Genomic DNA, 24475 nt, shown 5'->3' on the forward strand with positions numbered 1-24475 from the left:
AGCCGAAAACAAGAGATGCTGAAAATATAGGCCAATAGGTCAGCTAGGCTTACACTCTCTTGAAGGCACATTATGTCTCACAGAATAAATGTCTAAACTACATTTCTGTTTGGTTAATATAAACTTACCACAAGAGCTATTTTACAGATGTTTTTAACCAAGCTGTGACTGACTGGCTATTCCATGGAAATACATAGATGGGATAACTGTCTGATCGCAGGGGATCCGACCAATGGGACCCCCAGCGATCTCCTGTACGGGGTCCCGGCATTGCCGTGGCTCTGCATGGCTAATGCTCGTGTCGTTGACCTTTTAGTGGTCGAAAGACTTGCTCCCTCCATTCAGCTCTATGGGAGAGGCAGGGATGCACGAATGCTGCATCTCTGCCTTTCTCATAGAGATACATGGAGGGGGCATGTTGCCCACGGAGTCATGCTACGGAGGACATAACTCCTGCATGGGGGGTAGTATATGAGATTGCGGAGGGTGCCAGTGTTCAGACCTCCTGCGATCATCCTCTAGTTGTATTAGGCTGCAGTACTCCTTTAAGAAAAAGCTATAACCTAAAACAAAAGCTTTCTGCAAAAGAGCCATTTTGTTTGTTTGTTTGTTTTTAATGCAAAACATACCTTTTCTGTCTTCATTGCTTTTTACTCTATCTGTACAGTTTTTAGTTTATGTCACAGTATTTCCAAGCAACCCCTTTTCGCAGATGACTTCCCACTGTCTGTCACTTACAGTCTCTCCACCAGGCATAATTATATTTAACTAAAATGCCAAAGCTTGGTGACTGAAGTAGGTGAGAAGATATATTCTCAGCACAAGTGAGGATATCAGTTCATTTCTACCTTGGATTATTCATGAGCTCCATCCGCTTCGGCGCTCATTATCTTTCCAATATCACCATTGTGATCGGGATTAGCGCTCTGATTAATGTCACTATTAGATGCTCAGAGTTTTTCTTGTTATTTTCTAAAAAATATTTGTACTACTTCTGTCAACATTAATTTAAAGCCCCCAACCGGCTCCTTGTATTAATAACACCACTTTCTTTTCCAGCTAATAACGCAAACAGTTATCATGATTTTACGGCACAGTATATATGTGAGCTTTTATCTGGGCAAGACACTGGTATTACCTGGTATTATAAGCAGAAATTTATATTGTACTGTAAAAGATTGAACTGTAATATGGAAGATAAAAGTTCGCCTGTACTTCTGACTGTACATACAGCATAATAAAATTATATTATAGCAGTTTTTCAGGACTTTGTTTTATCCTAAATTTAGGCAATTTTAGGCCAATTTAGGCAGATACAACACCAGACACCCCCAGTACCCATCTGTGTGCCAAAGCCATGGTGTCTGCATATACAGAATGCAAAGGCGAAAGCACAGGGCTCTAGATGTCATATAGTGGCCGTGCTGGGTTACTGCAGCTCAGCTCTTGAATGAGATCTGAGTTGCAGTAACCCAACAAGACCACTACACAATGTATGGCGCTGTCTGCCTCTAGTTCTGTGCTCTGTATCTACATGTGTTGCATCAGAGGCAAACAGCTTTTTGTCAGGGTGCTTGCTGCTGTCCCTACATCAATCAGATATTGATGGCTCAGTTCCTAAAATGGACAGAGGTGTCAGCAGAGAGCACTGTGGTCAGGTAGAAAGGAAATTCTAAATAAAAATAATTTTGTATCAAGAAGAATGATGAAGCAGAGCACTCACCAGGTTCTATGCAGGTGCTTTTTTAGTGCTCAACAAGAAAAGCAGGGTGAAACATACAGGGAAGCAGAGTGCTCTGGCCTGATGAAGCGCCTCAGCGTGCAACGGTCCGTCTCCAGCTCTATACCCCTGCATCTTGCCCATCTGCTCCTCTGTATGTTTCACCCCAATTTGCTTGTTGAGCAATAAAGAAGCACCTGCATAGAACCTATTGAGTGCTCTGCTTAATCATTCTTCTTGATACAAAATTCTACTGTCTGCTCAATTGCTTGATAGCACCCACACAGGACCTCCAGCGGCTTCTAGGGGCAGTGTCAGTCCAGCACCTGAGCACAATCTATCAAACGCTGGTCGAGCGGTGCCGAGTGTCTCCTTGTTAACCATCAAAAAGATAAGAACTTCCTGTGAATCATAACAGCAGCTGATAAGTACTGGAAGGCTTAAGATTTTTTTAATAGAAGTCATTTACAAATCTGTTTCATTTTCTGGCACCAGTTGATTGAAAAAAAAAATGTTTTCCAGTGGAGTACCCCTTTAAACAACAACTTTTCATATACTGTATTAGGACAATCTAAGTTAAAATAGTGGAAACACAGTTCAGGAGCTTCATCTATCTTCCTCCCATTAGTGCATTGCACAGGCAGCCCATGGATTCCAATAGAAACTGTGTAATGCCTTCTAACTCTGCGGTGGTACAGCAGAGAGATTAAAGCGTACCTGTCATATTACAGAAAGCACTTATATATGTTATTCACCAGGTCATGCAGATTCATTACATGCATTTTTTTTTATAAGTCTAGCTTCTGTATGTGGCTCACAAATCCCTCTGTTCTGCAGCTCATTCATTCAGACATCCACTGCTCAGGAAGGGGTGTGTCCGAGGCAACCACTGAGCCCGCCCTCACTAACTATGCATTCACTTCCTCCCCAGTCTGCTGTGTTGGGCTGGGTCTCTTCATCCAGTCAATATAGGCTGCTCTGCAACATCATCCTCTCTATTTTTCTGCTGCAGCCTGATAGGACAGGAATGAGCACAGAGGAGTGCTAGTCCCACCCTCACTTCCTGGACTTAAAAAGTTTTTTGCTTCTCCACAATTTATTTATTTTTTGTTATGGGCTTGGGCTGGTTTAACAATAAAAAAATAAAATTAAAATAAAAAAAAGGTATTACCTATCTACCTGCCTGACCCCCCACCACTGCTGAAGTTGTTTACTCTGGCTGGAAAGTCCTTCCTGCTTTTGTTTTGATATGGTGCCCAGTCCTGGTTGAGGAGCACTTACTGCATTTATCTTGAATCTTGACACACAGGAAATGTCTGCTCAGCCAGTCACTTTCTATAGAGGTGACCCACTTCAGTCACTTACAACCCACATAGCCTATCACTAACTGAGTTGTCTCACCTCTAGTGATGCTCACCCTGGACTAGGCACCATTAGGTGGTGAGGGATAAGGTAGGTGAGTATAAGTTCTTTTTGAAAGTCAACCCTAGCCAGTAACTATACATTTTGTGTGGCCAACTCCATTTCTTCAATACATTTGCAGAATTATAGTGTAGTCTCTAATAGCGTTTTCTGCGGCTGTGATCAGTCACCATGTCATTTCTAGGACGACACCATGAAAGAGTCTAAGACAGTAACAAGAACAATTACTATCGCAAAGTTATTGCAACCTGTGCACTGGGGGAGGGGTTGTCAAGATTCATCACATCATTGTAATAAAAAAAAAAGGGAGCAGGTGTGGATAGCAACCAATCAGATTGCTTTTTATTTCTAAAAAAAAAAATGGATTGGTTTAAATGAAATTAAGAAAATACAGATGGGCAGATGGTACAATTTCATTTTCTCTGTTCCTTCCCTCTAACTATCTTGTAGACTTTGGTCTATAGCCAGAAAAAGAAACATAAATATCAAGAAATGTCCAGGTACTCTGGTTGTTAACCTTGTATGGAAAAAAATCCTGCTAAAAGAAGTCCCAGGCACAGGGGATACAGAAATAGTACCAAGGCTCTGGTGCCGTGCCACATAAGAAGGCGCCAGTGTTATAAATGGCACAAGGTAGGTTTGAGTCCTGTAACACATTTTGGGGTCCAGGATTTTGGGATTCAGTTTTCTTTCTGCCCAGTGATATTCAGCCCAAACATAACAGAATACAAGAAGGAGAATGAATGTAATGCACTGCACGTTATGCTGATGTTTATAGCCACAGTCTTATTGTCAGGGGAGCTGAGAATGAAAGACAGGTGAATGACAGAAATATAATAATTGTAGAGAGAAAGAAGGGAATCTACAATATTGTGACATTTCATTGCAGATTTAGGACACCTTTACTGAAATTAGGAAAGGTTAATGGGAAATATTACAAAGTAAAGATTATTGAAGAGATACTAAAATTATTCACCAATAGAGATGTAGCAGAGTTATAAATGTAGCAAACTAATTGTTTTAATTTTTTATTTGTGTATGTATTCTGTATATTGTTATAGTATATACTTTATGTATTCTGAACATTATTTTGGATATACTTTGTGTATTCTTTACATTTTTATAGTATATACTTTATGTATTCTGTACATTGTTATAGTATATACTTTATGTATTCTGTACATTGTTATAGTATATACTTTTTGTATTCTGTACATTGTTATAGTATATACTTTATGTATTCTGTACATTGTTATAGTATATACTTTATGTATTCTGAACATTATTTTGGATATACTTTATGTATTCTGTACATTGCTATAGTATATACTTTATGTATTCTGTACATTGTTATAGTGTATACTTTATGTATTTGGAACATTATTTGGGATATACTTTGTGTATTCTGTACATTGTTATAGTATATACTTTATGTATTCTGTACATTGTTATAGTATATACTTTATGTATTCTGTACATTGTTATAGTATATCCTTTATGTATTCTGTACATTGTTATAGTATATCCTTTATGTATTCTGTACATTGTTATAGTATATACTTTATATATTCTGTACATTGTTATAGTATATCCTTTATGTATTCTGTACATTGTTATAGTATATACCTTATGTATTCTGTACATTGTTATAGTATATACTTTATGTATTCTGTACATTGTTATAGTATATACCTTATGTATTCTGTACATTGTTATAGTATATACTTTATGTATTCTGTACATTTTTATAGTATATACTTTATGTATTCTGTACATTGTTATAGTATATAACTTATGTATTCTGTACATTGTTATAGTATATACTTTATGTATTCTGTACATTGTTATAGTATATACCTTATGAATTCTGTACATTGTTATAGTGTATACCTTATGTATTCTGTACATTGTTATAGTATATACCTTATGTATTCTGTACATTGTTATAGTATATACTTTATGTATTCTGTACATTGTTATAGTATATACTTTATATATTCTGTACATTGTTATAGTATATACTTTATGTATTCTGTACATTGTTATAGTATATACTTTATGTATTCTGTACATTGTTATAGTATATACCTTATGTATTCTGTACATTGTTATAGTATATACTTTATGTATTCTATACATTGTTATAGTATATATCTTATGTATTCTGTACGTTGTTATAGTATATACTTTATGTATTCTGTACATTGTTATAGTATATACTTTATGTATTCTGTACATTGTTATAGTATATACTTTATGTATTCTGTACATTGTTATAGTATATACTTTATGTATTCTGTACATTGTTATAGTATATAACTTATGTATTCTGTACATTGTTATAGTATATACTTTATGTATTCTGTACATTGTTATAGTATATCCTTTATGTATTCTGTACATTGTTATAGTATATCCTTTATGTATTCTGTACATTGTTATAGTATATACTTTATATATTCTGTACATTGTTATAGTATATCCTTTATGTATTCTGTACATTGTTATAGTATATACTTTATGTATTCTGTACATTGTTATAGTATATACCTTATGTATTCTGTACATTGTTATAGTATATACTTTATGTATTCTGTACATTGTTATAGTATATACCTTATGAATTCTGTACATTGTTATAGTATATGCCTTATGTATTCTGTACATTGTTATAGTATATACCTTATGTATTCTGTACATTGTTATAGTATATACTTTATGTATTCTATACATTGTTATAGTGTATACCTTATGTATTCTGTACATTGTTATAGTATATACTTTATGTATTCTGTACATTGTTATAGTATATACCTTATGTATTCTGTACATTGTTATAGTATATCCTTTATATATTCTGTATATTGTTATACTATATACCTTATGAATTCTGTACATTGTTATAGTGTATACCTTATGTATTCTGTACATTGTTATAGTATATACTTTATGTATTCTATACATTGTTATAGTATATACTTTATGCATTCTGTACATTGTTATAGTATATACTTTATATATTCTGTACATTGTTATAGTATATACCTTATGTATTCTGTACATTGTTATAGTATATCCTTTATTTATTCTGTATATTGTTATACTATATACTTTATGTATTCTGTACATTGTTATAGTAAATACTTTATGTATTCTGTACATTGTTATAGTATATACTTTATGTATTCTGTATATTGTTATTGGATATACTTTGTTTATGTGTTCTGTACATTGAGATTGTGTTTATGTTTTATGTACATTGTTATTGTATATACTTTGTGTATTTATTTTGTACAGAAACTGTGTGTGTGTGTGTGTACCACAGTGTTTTCTGATTAAAATGCCACCCGTTGGTAAAAAACTACAACTTCTAGCATACTGCTAGTTGTAGTTTTACAACAGCTGGAGGCACACTGGTTGGGAAACACTGGTGTGTCGGCTTTTAACATGGAGGATATGATATGATGCAGTAAGGATTTTTTATTTTTTTTGTTCTTTTTTCTTTCTAGAAAATATTATTTTGGAACAAGCCATTTTTTTGGTCAGTACAAGCCATCAATGTGCGATCGGTTGGATTCAATCCTCTGGACACTCACTGATGAGAAGAACAAAGTTGCTGTGGGGTAGACTAGTGTAATTCACTGCAGTACTTGATATAGCTACATCCTTGATGTATGATTGTGTTGGATACAGCAACTTAGCCCATTAAAATGAAGGGGGTTGAGCCGCAGCACTTGACATAGCAGCATGGATGCACGTGTCACTGTGTCGGTACTGCAGTGATGAAGCTGACCCTCATTCAGCTTACTCCTGGGGTCCCAAAGGATAGGATAAGCCAATAAATTAAAACCCTACATTGATAGGAAGAAGTAGGCAGTACTCTAAAAAAATAAAAAAGTAGGAAGTCTATTTGCCATAGACATTCCACGAAATGTGAATCAGTAAGGTTTACTGAGGATTTCAATTCCACCATTACAGGGGACAAGGTACAGCAGGCATTCAGAAGCGTACAAAAATAGTTTCATAGTACATTGGGGTATACACTTTAATGTCAGTCAAAGCAAGTGGAATGGATACGAGAACATATTGTGGCATTTTCCTCCGCTGGAGATGTCACAAACCCGTGCTTCCCAAATGATGTCATGAATTCCAGGCGGCGAGTTTACAGTAAACGCTTTACAACGCTGAACCTAATAGTGAAAGACAACCAAGAGGAGAACAAACAAGTCTAATGCTTTCACTTTCCCTGTCTACAAGTTTTGTACAGTCTAATGAGAACATTTAACAAGTCTCCGAGACGTCGTGGTGGAGCGGCAGGCGCAGTGTATCATCCGGATACTGCTCCTGTCTAGAACATGACTGGAACGCTAAAGCTTCATGACTAGAAGCAATGGTCTGACACATGGGAACTGATTTACTATTGCAAACCTGACCTGTTTTGTTGGGTTGTGCATCAAAATGTGGCGCAGTGCGCCAGAATTTGACTTGTTGTTCCACAAATGCACCAGAATCTGTGGTAAAATTCAACAAAATAAACCTACAAATCTGATAAATTGCCTTGAAAAAGGGGCATGACATGTCGGAAAAAAGATGATCCTGTGAATAAATTGCTGGAAATTTCCACCAAGAAAAAACTGGTAAGAAAATTTAGCTGACTTCTTAATCTGTGAATCCCCATAGTAAATAGAGCAGAACCCTGCAAGTCTGAAACAACATATCACACAAGTAGAAACCCAACACTCATCTACTACTGAAAGGGGTCCTCCATTTTTGACAATAGCTACTTTTTAGAAGGGACCCATGAAAATGAATGTATCACAGAGTGTTCGATCTACTAAGATCCTAAGCAATAAGCTATTATCTGTGGGAAAATGTGGCAATTAGGGTTCCATTTCTCTGCAGCACCACCACAGGGGAAATTAAGCATTACATGGTGCCCATTTAAATCAATGGGTTGTCTGCATAATGCAGGACAGGTTGTGTCCTCCAGAGTGAAAGAAATCCTTTGTACCCACTCTTGCCAAAATAAGAATATTTTTTTTAAATTGAGAGGTTTTCTAAGAACAACTTTAAAGTGTACCTGCCATTTGCAAAACTATATATAATCTAGATAATAACATTATATTATATTGCATGTTTTTGGGTAAAAAACTAAAAATGCTGTGCTGTTCCTGCAGTTAATGCCTGTGTGTCTCTGTATGCAGAGACAAATTCCAGAAGTGTGGGCAGAACAAGCAGGGGTCTGTACACTGATGACAAGCAGGGTTCTGTACACTGAGGACAAGCAGGGCTCTGTACACTGAGGACAAGCGGGGTTCTGTACACTGAGGACAAGCAGGGCTCTGTACACTGAGGACAAGCATGACTCTGTACACTGAGGACATGCAGGGCTCTGTACACTGAGGACAAACAGGGTTCTGTGCACTGAGGACAAGCAGGGCTCTGTACACTGAGGACAAGCAGGGCTCTGTACACTGAGGACAAGCAGGGCTCTGTACACTGAGGACAAGCAGGGCTCTGTACACTGAGGACAAGCGGGGTTCTGTACACTGAGGACAAGCAGGGCTCTGTACACTGAGGACATGCAGGGCTCTGTACACTGAGGACAAGCAGGGCTCTGTACACTGAGGACAAGCAGGGCTCTGTACACTGAGGACAAGCAGGGTTCTGTACACTGAGGACAAGCAGGGCTCTGTACACTGAGGACAAGCAGGGTTCTGTACACTGAGGACAAGCAGGGCTCTGTACACTGATGACAAGCAGGGCTCTGTACACTGAGGACAAGCAGGGCCCTGTACACTGAGGACAAGCAGGGCTCTGCACACTGAGGACAAGCAGGGCTCTGTACACTGAGGACAAGCAGGGCTCTGTACACTGAAGACAAGCAAGGCTCTGTACACTGAGGACAAGCAGTGCTCTGTACACTGAGGACAAGCAGGGCTCTGTTCACTAAGGACAAGCAGGGCTCTGTACACTGAGGAAGAGCAGGGTTCTGTACACTGAGGACAAGCAGGGCTCTGTGCACTGAGGACAAGCAGGGCTCTGTACACTGAAGACAAGCAAGGCTCTGTACACTGAGGACAAGCAGTGCTCTGTACACTGAGGACAAGCAGGGCTCGGTACACTAAGGACAAGCAGGGCTCTGTACACTAGGAAAAGGAAGGGTTCTGTACACTGAGGACAAGCAGGGCTCTGTACACTGAGGACAAGCAGGGCTCTGTACACTGAGGACAAGCAGGGCTCTGTACACTGAGGACAAGCGGGGCTCTGTACACTGAGGACAAGCAGGGCTCTGTACACTGAGGACAAGCAGGGCTCTGTACACTGAGGACAAGCAGGGTTCTGTACACAGAGGACAAGCAGGGCTCTGTACACTAAGGATAAGCGGGGCTCTGTACACTGAGGACAAGCAGGGCTCTGTACACTGAGGACAAACAGGTCTCTGTACATTGAGGACCAGCAGGGTTCTGTACACTGAGGTAGTGTACAGAGCCCTGCTTGTCCTCAGTGTACAGAGCCATGCTTGTCTTCAGTGCATAGAGCCCTGCTTGTCCTTTAGTGTATAGAGCCCTGCTTGTCCTCAGTGTACAGAGCCCTGCTTGTCCTCAGTGCACAGAGCCCTGCTTGTCCTCAGTGCACAGAGCCCTGCTTATCCTCAGTGTATAGAGCCCTGCTTGTCCTCAGTGTACAGAGCCCTGCTTGTTTTCAGTGCACAGAGCCCTGCTTGTCCTCAGTGCAAAGAGCCCTGTTTGTCCTCACTGTACAGAGCCCTGCTTGTCCTGTCCACACTTTCTGTATTTTGTCTCCACACAGAGACACACAGGCAATATCTGCAGGGACAATACAGCATTTTCCACGCAAAAATAGTAACATTTTTAACCAATGTATATAAAAAATATACATATAATGTTATTTGTTGTGGATTCTGTTGACAAACAGGGCCCTTCTGTTGGATTCAGACAGATGATTGAACATGTTCAGCCTTCTTATGGAGTCCAATTCCTCATCTGAAATTCGGTCACCCCAGTTAGCAGTACCAGCCGACTGTCTATTTTGTAAGGGGGTCTCCTGACTCTCCCCTGACAGGCGATGTTGGGGAAGGGAAGGATTTGGCATGTTGAATGCCAGAGACATAAGCCACTGCCAGTGGATTCTGGTAACAGCTTATCCCTCCTTGCACCATGGAGAGCAAATGTATGTGTATACAAAAATAGGGGTGTTAGCTGTTGGCTAAATAAATGTTTGGCCAAAAAGGCATTGAAAGTGGGGGCAACTATAATGACATCACTGAAGGGCATAACCCAATCAGGTTTCAAAACTTCTCCCTACACAAGAACAGAGATTCACAGGGTAAGTGCAGCTTCTGCTTTGGATAAACTAGTCCACTGTTTCCCAACCAGTGGGCCTCCAGCTGTTGCAAAACCACAACTCCCAGCATGCCGGACAGCCAACGGCTGTCCGGCATGCTGGGAGTTGTTGTTTTGCAACAGCTGGAGGCACACTGGTTGGGAAACATTGACCTAAACCATCCATGTATTTAATAGGAAGCCAGCAGGTACTACTGCATAGGGCACTAACCATTCCTCCTCCGAAAGAACATTCTGTATCAGAGGCAGCATTTCCCCCTATACTCCTCGTCTCTTCCGCCTAAGACGTTGTTGCAAATGTAATCTTCAGTAAGTGAACGGCAATGAACACAAATCAAGATGAGCGGCCCGACTAGGTGAATTATTACCTGTTGCAAAATAAAATGTAAGAACAAGAATATCGTCTCCAGTGTTATGAAATCCTCACAGTCAGAATCAGCAAACACTCACTTCCATTTTAGCTGTAGGCTTGTTTAGCAATTACCCAGCAATGGTATGCATCCTGAAAAAAAGCTATTCCAAAGACAATAAAAAAAATTAAAATAAAAATCTTTACTTACTGCATAAAACATAATACTGTTGCGGTGGGAACGGCGCTTGTGAGTGGCTGCTGTTTAATGCATACTGGTGGTTTAAATAGGGTTTCCGTAAAAAAAAAAAAAAAAGACAATAGATGTGGAGAATTCACACTAAGATTGGCCATAAATTGTCCAGTTATAGGAAAATAGACTTCATAGATAAGTATAAAAAAGGGGGAGGTAGGGGGAGCAGGGGAGAGATTGGTTATTAAGCAGGACATAGTGAGAAAACAATCCAGCACAGGTTATAGGAAGTTTTGATAATGCGATAAGAAGCTCAAATCCACATTGAGTCCTCTGGTTTTGGAAAAAAAAAACTGTATTGCACCCTATCGGTCCAGCCAAGACACTAGAGAGAGTGTGATGGTGCAAGGGTTAAAGCTACCAGACCTCTGGATATCCACGACTAGTCCCAGCAAGTCACCAAATTAACCCTTTGATAAACGTGTTTCATCGGTGCTTCCTTCAGAAAGGACTCAAAAAAATAAAGGGAACACTAAGATAACACTTGAACTAATCGTATGAAATACTTTCGTTTTTACATAGTTGAATGTGCTGACAACAAAATCACACAAAAATTATCAATGGTAATCAAATTTATCAACCCATGGAGGTCTGGATATGGAGTCACACTCAAAATCAAAGTGGAAAACCACACTACAGGCTGATCCAACATTGATGTAATGTCCTTAAAACAAGTCAAAATGAGGCTCAGTAGTGTGTGTGGCCTCCATGTGCCCGTATGACCTCCCTACAATGCCTGGGCATGCTCCTGATGAGGTGGCGGATGGTCTCTGGAGGGATGTCCTCCCAGACCTGGACTAAAGCATCCGCCAACTCCTAGACAGTCTGTGGGGCAACGTGGCGTTGGTGGATGGAGTGAGACATGATGTCCCAGATGTGCTCAATCGGATTCAAGTCTGGGGAAAGGGCGGGCCAGTCCATAGCATCAATGCCTTCCTCTTGCAGGAGCTGCTGACATACTCCAGCCACATGAGGTCTAGCATTGTCTTGAATTAGGAGGAACCCAGGGCCAACGGCACCAGCATATGGTCTCACAAGGGGTCTGAGGATCTCATCTCGGTACCTAATGGCAGTCAGGATACCTCTGGCAAGCACATGGAGGGCTGTGCGGCCCCCCAAAGAAATGCCACTCCCCGCCATTACTGACCCACCGCCAAACTGGTCAAGTTGGAGGATGTTTCAGGCAGCAATACATTCTCTACGGTGTCTCCAGACTCTGTCACGTCTGTCACATGTGAACCTGCTTTCATCTGTGAAGAGCACAGGGTGCCAGTGGTGAATATGCCAATCTTGATGTTCTCTGGCAAATGCCAAACATCCTGCATGGTGTTGGGCTGTAAGCACAACCCCCACCTGTGGACGTCGGACTCTCATACCACCCTCATGGAGTCTGAGACAAGTTCAGAAAACAAAAAGAAAGTCTTTACAGCATAATGGCTGTTGCCACAGGCACAATTTATGGCCCATCTTAGTGTGAATTCTCCACATCTATTGTCTTAACCCCTGCATATTTGTGAGATGTAACCTGTGTCTTCTGCTTGTGAGCTTAGATTTGCTTTGGTCTTGATAAAGGGAGGAATCCCGAAAGCTTGTCTCTACAAAATTCTGTTAGTCCAATAAAAAAAGGCATTACAAGATACTGCAACATTTTATGATTTTGCATCTGCATCACTGGACTAATACGGCTACTCAAATTTAATCTCTCTCTCTCTCTCTCTCTCTCTCTCTCTCTCTCTCTCTCTCTCTCTCTCTATATATATATATATATATATATAAATATATTGTTGCATATAAATATATCTATATTTTTATGTAACAATAATAATTAATATATCATATATATATATATATATATATATATATATATATGTGTGTGTGTGTGTGTGTGTGTGTGTGTGTGTGTGTGTGTGTGTGTGCGTGCGTATTTATTTATTAATTTTTTCGGTTACAGTGTCAAATCTGGATTGTGCTGCAGTACCAGACATGATCACATGTATCAATGTGCTGATGTGTCTGGTAAGACCAGTGTTTCCCAACCAGGGTGCCTCTAGCTGTAAGCACCCTGGTTGGGGAACACTGGGTTAGACCTTTACCAATGACTAAAGATAGTTTTTCAATATGTATGCAGGCCTTCTTAACCATCCCTGTCTTCAGTGGTGATTCTGCCTCAAGCTACAGAGCCAGACTGGATGCTAGGGATCTGCTAGGTTTACTGTGGTAAGGCAGCGTATGCCTAGTAACTAGACTCAGTCTGCCTTAATGCTGGGATGGCATAGCACTGATAGTAGAGGGGGTGGAATTATTTTTTAGCATTTAAAGGGGTTTTCCAACCCCAGAAAAAAAAATTACAATTGCCACAGGGTAAAAAAAATAAAAAAGAAAGTCATATTCATCTGCCTTCATCCCCCAAAGCTGCTGTTCTGACTGTTCTCAGTCTCTACAACTCACTACTGCACTGACAGTAGTGGGGTTGAAATAACTTTTTAGCAATTAAAGGAGTTGTCTAACCCCAGAAGAAAAAAAAATTACAGTTGGCAAAAGTCATACTCCCCTGCCCTGATCCTCCAAAGCTGCTGTTCTGACTGCGACCAGTTGCCACCACTCACCAGTGCTTCCTGGTTTCTGTAATGCATAGACCCTACAAGAACTGCCCACCGAGCCAATCACTGGCCACAGTGGTGATATACAAGTGACGTGCTTAGCGGGCAGTTCCTGTAGGGTTGACTTATGACCAGAAGCTTTTGAAACCGCTGCATTGGGGGATCACGCAGGTGAGTATGTCTTTCTTGTAAGAAAAAAAAAAAAAGTAAACCCTCCAATTGTGTCCACTTTGGAGGAAGGTGCTGGGGTTTCAGTTCCCCTGCAACGTACGGTATATCAATTACTTATACTAATCAGTTATGAATTCTTATCCCCCAGGTATAGAGACATTTGTGTGAGTTTACTCATCTCTTTCTCTGCATAGCTTAGTACAAGAGCAGAATACAATGGTGCTTACCAAGGACAAACACAACAATAGCGCTTTCAAATAGTTGCCAAAAATCGTATATATTCACAGAATGCTATGACTAAAATTCCATTTCACCTATTTAAAGGGGTTATCCAGGAATAGAAAAACAGAGCTTATTTATTTCAAAAACCGTTCCCCGGCTGTCTCCAGGTTGGGTATGGTTCTGCAGTTCACTTCCATTGAAGTGAATGGAGCCTAGCTGTAATACCACACCCAACATGGAGACAGATGGGGAGCAGTTTTTGTGTTTCTATTCCTTGATAACCCCTTTAACTATGGTTACTTTTGCAGCATGTGCATAGATTTCTGCATACCACATTTAGATTAAAGGGGTACTCTGGACAAAAAAAAAAAAGTTTGCAAAACAACTGGTTCCAGGAAAGTTAAACAAATTTGTATATCATTTTTATTTAAAAATCTTTAGCCTTCCATTACTTTTCATCTGCTGAAAGCTTCACAGGAAATTGTGGTGTTCTTTTCAGTCTGATCACAGTGCTCTCTGGTGACACCTCTGACTGTGTCAGGAACTGTCCTCACCAGAAGAGGTTTGCTATGGAAATTTTCTTCTACCTTGGACAGTTCCTGACACATACAGAGGTGGCAGCAGAGAGCACTGTGGTCACACTGGAAAGAACTCCACAACTTCCTCTGGAGAATACAGCAGCTGATAAGGACAGTAAGGCTTAAGATTTTTAAATAGAAGTCATTTACAAATTTGTAGAATTTTGTTTGGCACCAGTTGATTTGAAATCTTTTTTTCCCTCCTGAGTACCCCATGAAATGGAAAATTTCTGCACCAAATCAACTGCAGGGACAGTATGCCGTTAAGTCCATTGTAAATATCACAACCAGTGAAAGAGCTTTCCAAGGCATTACAGAAGCTTTAGGCCAAGATTCACAAAGAATAAAAAAAAAAAGACAAATGACATTTATGATTTGTACACAAACAAAAACCTTAATGATTATATATATGTTCTGAAAGATGAAAAGGGGGCAATATACAGTAGTCCCTCAAGTTACAATATTAATTGGTTCCAGGATGACCATTGTATGTTGAAACCATCGTATGTTGAGACCATAACTCTATGGAAACCTGGTAATTGGTTCTGAAGCCACCAAAATGTCATCCAAAAATAGGAAAAAGTGAGGATTAAAGATAAATAAGTAGATAACTAATACAGATAAAGCAAATCCTTACATATAACAGTAAGAAAGATCTGCTGGGAGCTGTAAACCACTGTCCATTTCAGTGTTTCCCAACCAGAGTGCCTCCAGCTGTTGCAAAACTACAACTCCCAGCATGCCCGGACAGCCAAAGGCTGTCCGGGCATGCTGGGAGTTGTAGTTTTGCAACAGCTAGAGGCACCCTCTTTGGGAAACACTGGTCTATGTAGAGTACAGGAGCTTCTTCAGGGTCCTGTACAGAACACACAATGTTCTAAAAAATGGAAAATGGAGCCGCCCTCACCTGGTGTCCACAGGAGCAGCTAACCCTGGCACAGGTAAAGAGTACAGAACATGTAATACCTCCCTGTACTGTAGGGGGCACTACCAGACACCAGTCAGTGCATGCACTTCAGTTATACAGGTAAAGAATAGTATAGAACATGTAGTACCTCCCTGTACTGTAGGGGGTGCTACCAGACACCAGTCAGTGCATACACTTTAGGAATACAGGGGTTTTACCAGTGAAATATCCATTCTGATTGGTCGGTTCCTCCAGCCATTGACACGTTTCACAGATTCCGTAGCATTGTATGTTGAGTCTGGTTTCAAGTTACAATGTTCCAGAAAAGACCATTGTATGTTGAAACTATTGTATGTTGAGGCCATTGTAAGTTGAGGGATCACTGTACAATGTAACAGATTAGTATAAGACAGTGTTCCCCAACCAGGATGCCAGCTGTGGCAAAACTACAACACCCAGACAAAGGCTGTGCTCCCATGCTGGGAGTTGTAGTTTTGCCACAGTAGGATGCACCCTGGGTGAGAAACACTGGTATAATGATTTGATGTGTAAATACACTGTATGCTAATACGGCATAACTTTCTAAAATGCAGAAACCATGATTCTGCTGCCAGGAAACACACATAAGCAGCTATACAGTTATACCAGGAAGTGTTGTCCTGGCACACGAACCACTATTGTGCAATAGGGGAATTACATAAAATCCTGCTGCCCGCAAAGTATGAAATCAGGTGGAAAACATGTGAGGAAGCTGCAAACCCTCCTGATTGTAGCCTATAGGGTACACTTACTCTATACCAGTGTTTCCCAACCAGTGTGCCTCCAGCTTTTGCAAAACTACAACTCCCAGCATGCCCGAACAGCCTTTGGCTGTCCGGGCATGCTGGGTGTTGTGGTTTTGCAACAGCTGGAGGCACATTGGTAGGGAAACACTGCTCTTTACTACTGGTCTCTATACTACATGTTGTTTTATCTACCGACATCTGGTTATAAACCAGAAGGAGCTGAGTATATTTATATAGATAGATATACAGCTTATATATATATATATATATATATATATATATATATATATATATATATTTTATTTATTTATTTTATTTTATTTTTTAGAGAAAGATAGAGAACAGCACCAGTATTGTCTATAGGTTTCCCAAATGCAATGATATATATATATATATATATATATATATATATATATATATATATATATAGGGTCAGTACTTTCCTCAGGGAGATGACACCTCTTCAGGTGTAACGGAGATTCAAGTTAGGCCATTTAGCACTCTGAGGGCTTCTGGGTAAAAAAAATATTTAAATTAGCTCACCACACCACCTTCACAGGTAGTGTGTCCTGCAAAACAGCTCAGGCTCCATTTAAGAAGTCTCATAACTGATTGGGATTTAGGCCAAGCCAGAACTCTCTCCAGAAGGAAAGAGGACCCATCTGCAGACAGCTGTTTTGGGGTGTTTGCCCCTCGTCAGTACAGAGAAGGGTGATCTGGCTTGGCTGTGGTGAGAGGCCTGTGGCTTTAACCCCTTAAGGACCGGAGGTTTTTCCGTTTTTGCATTTTCGTTTTTTGCTCCTTGCCTTTAAAAAATCATAACTCTTTTAAATTTACACCTAAAAATCCATATGATGGCTTATTTTTTGCGCCACCAATTCTACTTTGTAATGACATCAGTCATTTTGCCCAAAAATCTATGGTGAAGCGGGAAAAAAAATCATTGTGCGACAAAATTGAAAAAAAAACGCTGTTTTGTAACTTTTGGGGGCTTCCGTTTCTACGTAGTACATTTTTCGGTAAAAATGACACCTGATATGTATTCTGTAGGTCCATACAATTAAAATGATACCCTACTTATATAGGTTTGATTTTGTCGGACTTCTGGAAAAAATCATAACTACATGCAGGAAAATTAATACGTTTAAAATTGTCATCTTCTGACCCCTATAACTTTTTTATTTTTCCGTGTATGGGGCGGTTTGAGGGCTCATTTTTTGCGCCGTGATCTGAAGTTTTTAACGGTACCATTTTTGCATTGATAGGACTTATTGATCACTTTTTATTCATTTTTAAATGATATAAAAAGTGACCAAAAATGCACTATTTTGGACTTTGGAATTTTTTTGCGCGCACGCCATTGACCGAGCGGTTTAATTAATGATATATTTTTATAATTCGGACATTTCCGCACGCGGTGATACCACATATGTTTATTTTAATTTTTATTTACACTGTGTTTTTTTTTTTTTATTGGAAAAGGGGGGTGATTCAAACTTTTAATAGGGGAGGAGTTAAATGATCTTTATTCACTTTTTTTTTCACTTTTTTTTTGCAGTGTTATAGGTCCCATAGGGACGTATAACACTGCACACACTGATCTTCTATGTTGATCACTGGTTTCTCATAAGAAACCAGTGATCAACGATTCTGCCGGATGACTGCTCATGCCTGGATCTCAGGCACTGAGCAGTCATTCGGCGATCGGACAGCGAGGAGGCAGGAAGGGGCCCTCCCGCTGTCCTGTCAGCTGTTCGGGATGCCGCGATTAGCCGCGGCTATCCCGAACAGCCCGACTGAGCTAGCCGGGAACTTTCACTTTTAGCCGCGCGGCTCAGCTTTGAGCGCGCGGCTAAAGGGTTAATAGCGCGCGGCGCCGCGATCGGCGCTGCGCGCTATTAGAGGCGGGTCCCGGCTTCACTATGACGCCGGGCCCGCCATGATATGACGCGGGGTTACTGTGTAACCCCGCGTTATATCAGAAGAGCAGGACCAAGGACGTACCGGTACGTCCTTGGTCCTTAAGGGGTTAAACGGGGTCAGTTTAAATAAATAAATATATATATATATATATATATATATATATATATATATATATATATTTGTACATGTGTGTGTTTGTGTGTTTGTGGGAGGAGATTCAGGAAACATATTGATTGTAATGTCTGCTTATTTGGGCAGATATTACAAGCAAGCCAAAGCAAGCAGACATTACAATGATTATGTTTCAAGTTATCCTGACTCTCCTCCCACAAACACACACACACATACACACACACACACACACACACATACACATACACATACACACACACACACACACACACACACACATACACACACACACACATACACACACATACACATACACACACACATACACACACACATACACACACAAGACTGCCCACAGGACTCCTAAGCATAGTAAGAGCAGTAATCCTAATACTTTTCACATAATATATATATATATATATATATATATATGCATATATATATATATATATATATATATATATATATCTATACTGCTGACAGATCAAGTTGCATGCCCAATATAACAGTTTCTGGGGATCTGTCAGCTGTATTTTCTGCTGAAGGCTGCAGGCACCATGGGATAGCTGTCAGTGTATAAAATCAAACTGTACTCTTCCTGGAGCTGATGTCAGTAGCCAAACTAATAAAATCATGTTTAACCCCTTAAGGACGTAGGGTTTTTCCGTTTTTGCATTTTCATTTTTTCCTCATCACCTTCTAAAAATCATAACGCTTTCAATTTTGCACATAAAATTCCATATGATGGCTAATTTCTTGCACCACCGATTCTACTTTGCAGTGACATTAGTCATTTCACCCAAAAATCCACAGCAAAACGGAAAAAAATTCATTGTGCGACGAAATTGAAGAAAAAATTTCATTTTGTAACTTTTGGGGGCTTCCGTTTCTACGCAGTTCAATTTTTGGTAAAAATAACACCTTATCTTTATTCTGTAGGTCCATACAGTTAAAATGATACCCTACCTATATAGGTTGGATATTGTCGGACTTCGGAAAAAAAATCATAACTACATGCAGGAAAATTTATATGTTAAAAATTTTCATCATCTAACCCCTATAACTTTTTTATTTTTCTGTGTACGGGCCGGTATGAGGGCTCATTTTTTGCACCGTACCATTTTTGTATTGATTGGACTTTTTGATCACTTTTTATTAATTTTTTCATGATATAAAAAGGGACCAAAAATACACAATTTTGGACTTTGGAATTTTTTTGCGCGCACGCCATTGACCGTGCGATTTAATTAACGATATATATTATAGTTCAGACATTTCCGCACATGGCGATACCACATATGTTTACTTTTATTTACACAGTTTTTTTTTATGGGAAAAGGGGGGTGATTCAAACTTTTATTAGGGAAGGGGTTAAGTGACCTTTGTTAACTTTCTTTTTCACTTTTTTTATGCAGTGTCATAGGTCCCATAGGGACCTATAACACTGCACACACTGATCTCCTATGCTGATCCCTGCAGCTCAGGCTTGGAGCAATCAATTGACAATCGGACGCCGCAGAGACAGGTAAGGAGACCTCCGCCTGCGTCCCAGCTGATCGGAACATCGCGATTTTATCGCAATGTCCCAATCAGCCCGACTGAGCTGCCGGGAAGCGTTTACTTTCGCTTTCAGATGCGGCAGTCAACTTTGATCGCCGCGTCTGAATGGTTAACAGCATGCGGCGCCGCGCGTTGTTAGCCCAGGGTCCCGGCTATGATTAGCAGCCGGGACCGACCCGGTTTGATGCGGGGTCACGCCCCGTTTTAAACACCGGAACCGGGTGTAGGGTACGCCCTACGTCCTTAAGAGGTTAAGGAGATACCAAGAGTTGAGAGCAAGCGAGGTCAGGCTGTGGCACTTCAGCAGCTTGACTCCGCCTTTATGACACCTGTACGATAAATCAATAGTAGATTTTATAAGCTAAGCGATCATCATCAGCTTCGGGAAAGGTACAGATTGCTTTAATACCCTGACAGCTATCCAATGGTGTATGTTACTCTTAGCAGCAAATACAGCTGAAAGATTCTCTGTAGGGCCGAGAATCACCACCCAGAGATATCCTGGACAGAAATTCTAATTGTAGCAGATGCCGCCTGAATCAGGACCACTCCAAAATGTGCCATCTCTATAGATGGCAATGCATTTCCGAGCGGATTGTAACAAAAGAAAATAATTTCCTGATTCCGTAGCATAAATGGTGCAGCAGAATCCCATTGAAATCAATAGGAGGCAGCCCTTGAATTGCTGTTCCATAATTCCTCTCATAAAATACATAGCAAGATTAGGCCTTAAGGGTTACATGATTGTATGTCTAAGCTGAATGCACAGTCCAAGAAACAATAGGAGGCTGCTGCACCAGAACTGCTGCTCCAGAACTCCACTTCGTGTGATTGGGCCTGAATGCACAGCTCATGTTATACACTTCTTTTTTTCCCCATTTACACCACCAATAGTAAATGTACAGCAGTGTCATATTTACGACTGATTCCTATGGTCACATCATTATGGTGCTAGGACCACTCCAAAATACATTTGTGAATTTCCAAATTCTGTAGTGTAAATGGTGCAGCATAATCCCATTAAAATCAATAGGAGGCAGCCCTTGAATTGCTGTTCCATAATTCCGCACATAAAATACATAGCAAGATTAGGCCTTAATGGTTACATGATGGCATGTCCAAGCTGAATGCACAGCCCAAGTTATGCACTTTTTTTTCTCTCCAGTCATGCCACCAATAATAATACCAATTGTAAATGTACAGCCGACTAATATTTACTACTAATTCCTATTGCAGGAAGACTGTTGCACAGTAATATAATTGCGGTACTAGGACCATGAAATGTGCCTTCTCCATAGACGACAATGCATTTCTCTGTTTCTAAATTCCATGGTGTGAATGGTGCAGCAGAATATCATTGAAAACAATGGGAGGCTGCTGCAATGAAATTTCTGCTGTGGATTTCTGCTTGGAAAAAACGTAGTGTGATTGGGCCTTAAATGGTCACTGTCAGACACAAAAACTTTTGATATATTGTAAAGCATGCAAAACAAATTTCATACTGAAAAAGCCAATCAAACAACTGCCCCCCCCCCCTCCCCCTCCCGGCTTGGTCAAATACTAGTCCTGCTGTGTCCATGCGTCATCACCTATGTCATGGACACACTTCCTTGATTGACAGCTGTGAGTGCAGGGATCACAGCTGAAGGAAAAATCCTCCCACTGTCAGCTTGTGTCCCGCTACTGTCAGTGAGGACAAGCTGGTAGTTGTAGTTTTGCTATTGATAGGGGAGATGTGAGCAGACAGCATACTGAGGGAGGGGGCGGAGACCTGCACAGTGAGACCACACCCTCTCCCTTTGAGAGGAATTCCGATTTGTGAGCTAAATTAAAAGTGTAATAAAAAAATAAATATAGGTGCTAGACACATAAGAATTAGATGTACATGATCAGGATTAGGTACTGAATGATATATTAAAATTATAGTTTTTTTGTTGGATCTGACGGGTACGCTTTAAGGGTTACATGATGGTATGTCCAGGCTCACGTTATGCACTTGTTTTCCTCTAGTTACACCACCACTATTAATACCAGTTGTAAATGTACGGATGAATGATATTCACATCGCAGGAAGACTATTGCGCTGCGATTTCTTTACATGCAGAAGCTGCAGCTCTCGTGCTGGATAAGCTCATTGTATTTGTAAGGTTGCAACTTTTCTTCTGTCACATACAACACGGCCTCATAATCTGGGCTGAGCACAGACATAAGCCTAAAAGAAACATATTGATACGATTACGGCAAACACCCGCAGCAATGCTTAAGCCGCAGCCTATACAGTATATTTAGTCTGATATGTAACAGGAAGGAAACAAAAACACTATAAGGTTTCCGCCATAAAACAGCGCAGTATAAAATGTAAGAAGACGGCACATGCCCCTGTCCCCTCAGCTACATCCTGCTTCTATTTTAGTGGTTAGAACACTTAACATGTCTTGTTGTTACAGCCTTTCGCCAGCAACCTGAGAAGAGGTGGTGTCATGGCAACCCAGTCCAATGCATAACACTGTGGCATAGTCATTAAGGAAACAAAATGAAACAATACCTTTTGGAGCCTCCTAGGAAGGTAAAGGTGAAAGTATTGTCCGAGTATCTGAAATCTAAGGGATAGAAGGGGAAAAAAAAAGATAAAGTGTTATTTTCCTAGCAACCTCCTACAGACACCCTACATGCAGGAAACCCCATTTCAACAAGTGCACTGGTGCCATGGCAACAGATATCAGCTGTCAATGGATGCAACCAAATTGCAATAGATGTATAGATGGATTGATAGGTAGACTGGATGAAGGGTGGTTATGGTGCCCGCACCTCTCCTTCCATCAGCATGGTCATTATACATGGGGGATGAAATGCAATGTGTGCAGCCCTCATTTGCGCAAAGCATCTTGACAGCCGGCTGATATGAATGGAGCGAGGCACCATGAGGGGCACTATGGGTATGAGCTCTGCCATCTCTCCATATGCAATAACTCACCTGAAAACAGGCAGTCCTTCTCCGCCTTGCACTTTTGAATGACAATGTCGATATCCTTCTGAATCCTCTCTTGCCTTGAACACATCCCCATGAAATAAATCCCTGGGAAAGCAGCTTTATTCCCCCCAGTTCAGTGCTTAATAAATAAAATAAGGATAATAAATAAACAAGCCTTTGTGTTACGTGTTATGTCAGCCCAACGCTTCTTCACCAAGATGTTGCTCTTGCTGGAGGAGGAGGAGGAAGAGGAGGAATAGGAAGAAGAGGTGGAATAGGGTGCTGCTGCTGCTACCGCTGCTTCTGCTTCTGCTGCTGCTGCTGCTGTTTTATTGCAATTTCCCCTCCTGACAATAGACTGAGTTTCTGAAATCCTCCCCCGCTTGTCAGTGCAATAAAGAGAGGGAGTGAATAATAACAATAATCAGCTGCTCACAGTGAGAGGGAGAGAGTGAGAGGAGCAGACACTGGAGGAGAGAGGTAGAGAGAGGCAGGAGAGACACCCAGAGAGGAGGGGGGGAGCTGACGCTGGGCTGCAGTGAGTGGATGTACAGCTGCAGACACTGAGCTGCTCCCCACTGTACACACATTAGCCCTGGGAAGACACAGACACAGCCTCCCACTGAGTCACACCCACAATGTGGGGTAGGCACAGAAAAGAAAAAATCCAAGAAGTGTGTGGGAATATGGAGTGTGCACACTGACTCATAACCGTACAGTCTACAGAGCTGGAGCACGATGCTGTACTGGGAATGAGCTGGATCCTCAGCTCCAGCAGCGGGTGGATCCTGTATGGATGGAACGATGGTTATGTCCAGTGTGTTAACCCCACACAACAATAGGGCGGCCTTACAGTGCATTTGCCTTTGTTGTCGCTTTGTGGACTTCCCTCTGTTGTGGCCTTTGGTTAGGTTTTATCAGGCGGCAATGTTCGGCTGATTTTTGCATTATGACCGGTTACCACTTCTTTTATACCAGTTTTGTTTCGGATTAACTTGCGCCAAAAGTTTGCACCAAAAACAGCACATCAGTGTCCAACTTGTTCGAACCTTAGACATGCCCCCTTTTCATGGACAAAACGAGTTTAGTGAACTAGGCGGATTCTTATTTTATGTGTGTGTGGTTTGTACATCTGTCAGCTTATCTGTGCGCCAAAATGGGTATATGAGATGCACTTAAAGGGGTACTCCGCCGCTAGACATCTTATCCCCTATTGAAAGGATAGGGGATAAGATGTCAGATCATGGGGGTCCCGCCGCTGGGGAAGCCTGGGATCTCGGCTGCAGCACCCACCTGTTTAATGTCACGCCCCACCCCCTCAATGCAAGTCTATGGGAGGGGGCGTGATGGCTGTCACGCCCCCTCCCATAGACTTGAATTGAGGGGCGGGGCATGATGTCACACGGGGTCGGAGTCGTGACGTCACGATCTCACGTCACCGTGGTCGGGAGCCGAAGCCTCCAACATTTCCGGAAGCCGCAACATGTAGGTGCTCTAGCCGAGATCCCGGGGGTC

The 24475-nt window shown here is 40.9% G+C and overlaps 1 protein-coding gene across 1 annotated transcript in view; it reads right to left on the minus strand.

Moving 5' to 3' along the window:
* PARP8 (poly(ADP-ribose) polymerase family member 8) overlaps nt 1-23582 on the minus strand; it is a 337824-nt gene extending 314242 nt beyond the window's left edge. The window contains exons 1-2 of the mRNA XM_056541980.1: nt 22964-23582; nt 22535-22589 (exon numbers count right to left, since the gene is read on the minus strand). Of these exons, the coding sequence (XP_056397955.1) occupies nt 22535-22589; nt 22964-23054 (146 nt within the window). The 5' untranslated portion in view covers nt 23055-23582. The remainder of the gene's footprint in view (nt 1-22534; nt 22590-22963) is intronic.
* Nucleotides 23583-24475: the final 893 nt, after the last annotated feature.

The sequence above is a fragment of the Hyla sarda genome, chromosome 1, assembly GCF_029499605.1.
Source record: "Hyla sarda isolate aHylSar1 chromosome 1, aHylSar1.hap1, whole genome shotgun sequence".
NCBI lineage: Eukaryota > Metazoa > Chordata > Amphibia > Anura > Hylidae > Hyla > Hyla sarda.